At 47.7% G+C, this 1,409-nt stretch overlaps 1 protein-coding gene across 1 annotated transcript; it reads right to left on the bottom strand.

Moving 5' to 3' along the window:
- Positions 1 to 383: 383 nt before the first annotated feature.
- On the bottom strand, positions 384 to 782 carry LOC110880834. The gene has a single exon (XM_022129275.1). The coding sequence runs from the start codon at positions 780 to 782 to the stop codon at positions 384 to 386; it is 399 nt and encodes a 132-aa protein (XP_021984967.1).
- Between the last annotated feature and the right edge of the window lie 627 nt (positions 783 to 1,409).

The following is a 1,409-nucleotide window of genomic DNA, read 5'->3' as shown; positions in this document are numbered from 1 at the left end:
AAAAAGGAGTGAAAATTATTGCCATTGTTTGTCATGTTACCTGTGGCGCCCGTATCCATGTAGAGAGTAGGATCCGGTTGATTAAGCGTCATAGTGTATAGAGCCTGTTCAATGTCAGTCGGAGTGTAAGCCATATTGTGAGCTTGAGCCGTATTAGGATTCTGATTGGGTCGTGGGCCCAGAATGCCATTGCTACCGGGATTATTAGGTCGCGGGTTTGTTGTCGGGTACGGGCAGGGTGGGATAGCCCATGTCGGCCATTGGTTGTGAGGTGGGTCAGCCCACTGATTTGCGGCCCAAGGTGGGGAATTGGTGGACCAAGCTGGCCACCCAAACTGTGGAGAAAAATTATTGCCTGTCGAGCGATTTCCTCTACCGCGACCCTAGTAGCCACGCCCACGGCCCCTGCCGCGTGACCGGCCTCGTCCCCGGTTCCGATCCGAACCGTCAGTTCGGTATTCAGGAGTAACAGTGGACCGACTATCAGGTGTAACGTGAGTATTCGGTGAGGGGCGAGAGGCGTTCATGTTGAGAGCGGTGCCTGCGGCTTGAGCCGTGTGGAGAGCTTGTTCGGCTTTGCGACTTTCAACCATAATCAACTTGGAACGGGCGTCATAAAAAGTCGGTAGCGGATCTTGTTGTTGAATGATAGTGGCAATACCTTCATACTGTACATTGAGCCCGGAGAGCAATTGTAGGACTAAACGTTCGTTGTCAACCGGGGAGCCAACATTGGCCAGTTGATCTGCGAGAACCTTTAATTTTTGACAATATGCAGACATGCTTGGGTAAGCGTCAAGTCGGGTGTTGGAGAACTTTTGTAGCAGATGAATAGCACGAGTGCTTTTGTTATCTTGAAAAATGTTTTCAAGTGTCTTCCAAGCCTCGTATGCAGTTGTGTTTGGCTTTAAGATAGTGTGCAGAAGGTCGTTAGAAATAGTGCTATAAATCCATTGTAGGACGATAGCGTCAAGACGATCCCATGAGGACTCGGGAGGTGGTGGGGTGGACTTGTCTTTACCGTCTTTGTCGCCGGTTTGGGAGGAAGAAGCAGAAGATTCGGTAGGTTTGGGAGATAGGTGATCGATGACGAGAAAAGCTCGACATTGAATTTTGAAGAGCTCGCTCTAGGATGCGTATTGGCCTGTCTCCATCTCCAAAGTAATTGGGATGAGACTTTTGATATTGGAAACAGTAGAGGCTGGATGGAGTTTAGATTCCATGGTAATGAATAAGGTGAGGGAAGAAGGTAGGGAGAAGAGATCGAAAAAAAATGAGGCAGGGGATAGAGACGGCTAGGTATAGCCTGATACCATGAAGACAATTGTAATTATGTATAATTCTCTATGATCTCTTCTCATTCATCGATGTCAATATATACAAGCAATGCATATCCTATTTTAGGATAA

This window comes from Helianthus annuus, chromosome 10, assembly GCF_002127325.2.
Source record: "Helianthus annuus cultivar XRQ/B chromosome 10, HanXRQr2.0-SUNRISE, whole genome shotgun sequence".
NCBI lineage: Eukaryota > Viridiplantae > Streptophyta > Magnoliopsida > Asterales > Asteraceae > Helianthus > Helianthus annuus.
Note: the sequence above shows the minus strand (reverse complement) of the source record. Positions and strands in the feature narration are given on the sequence as shown.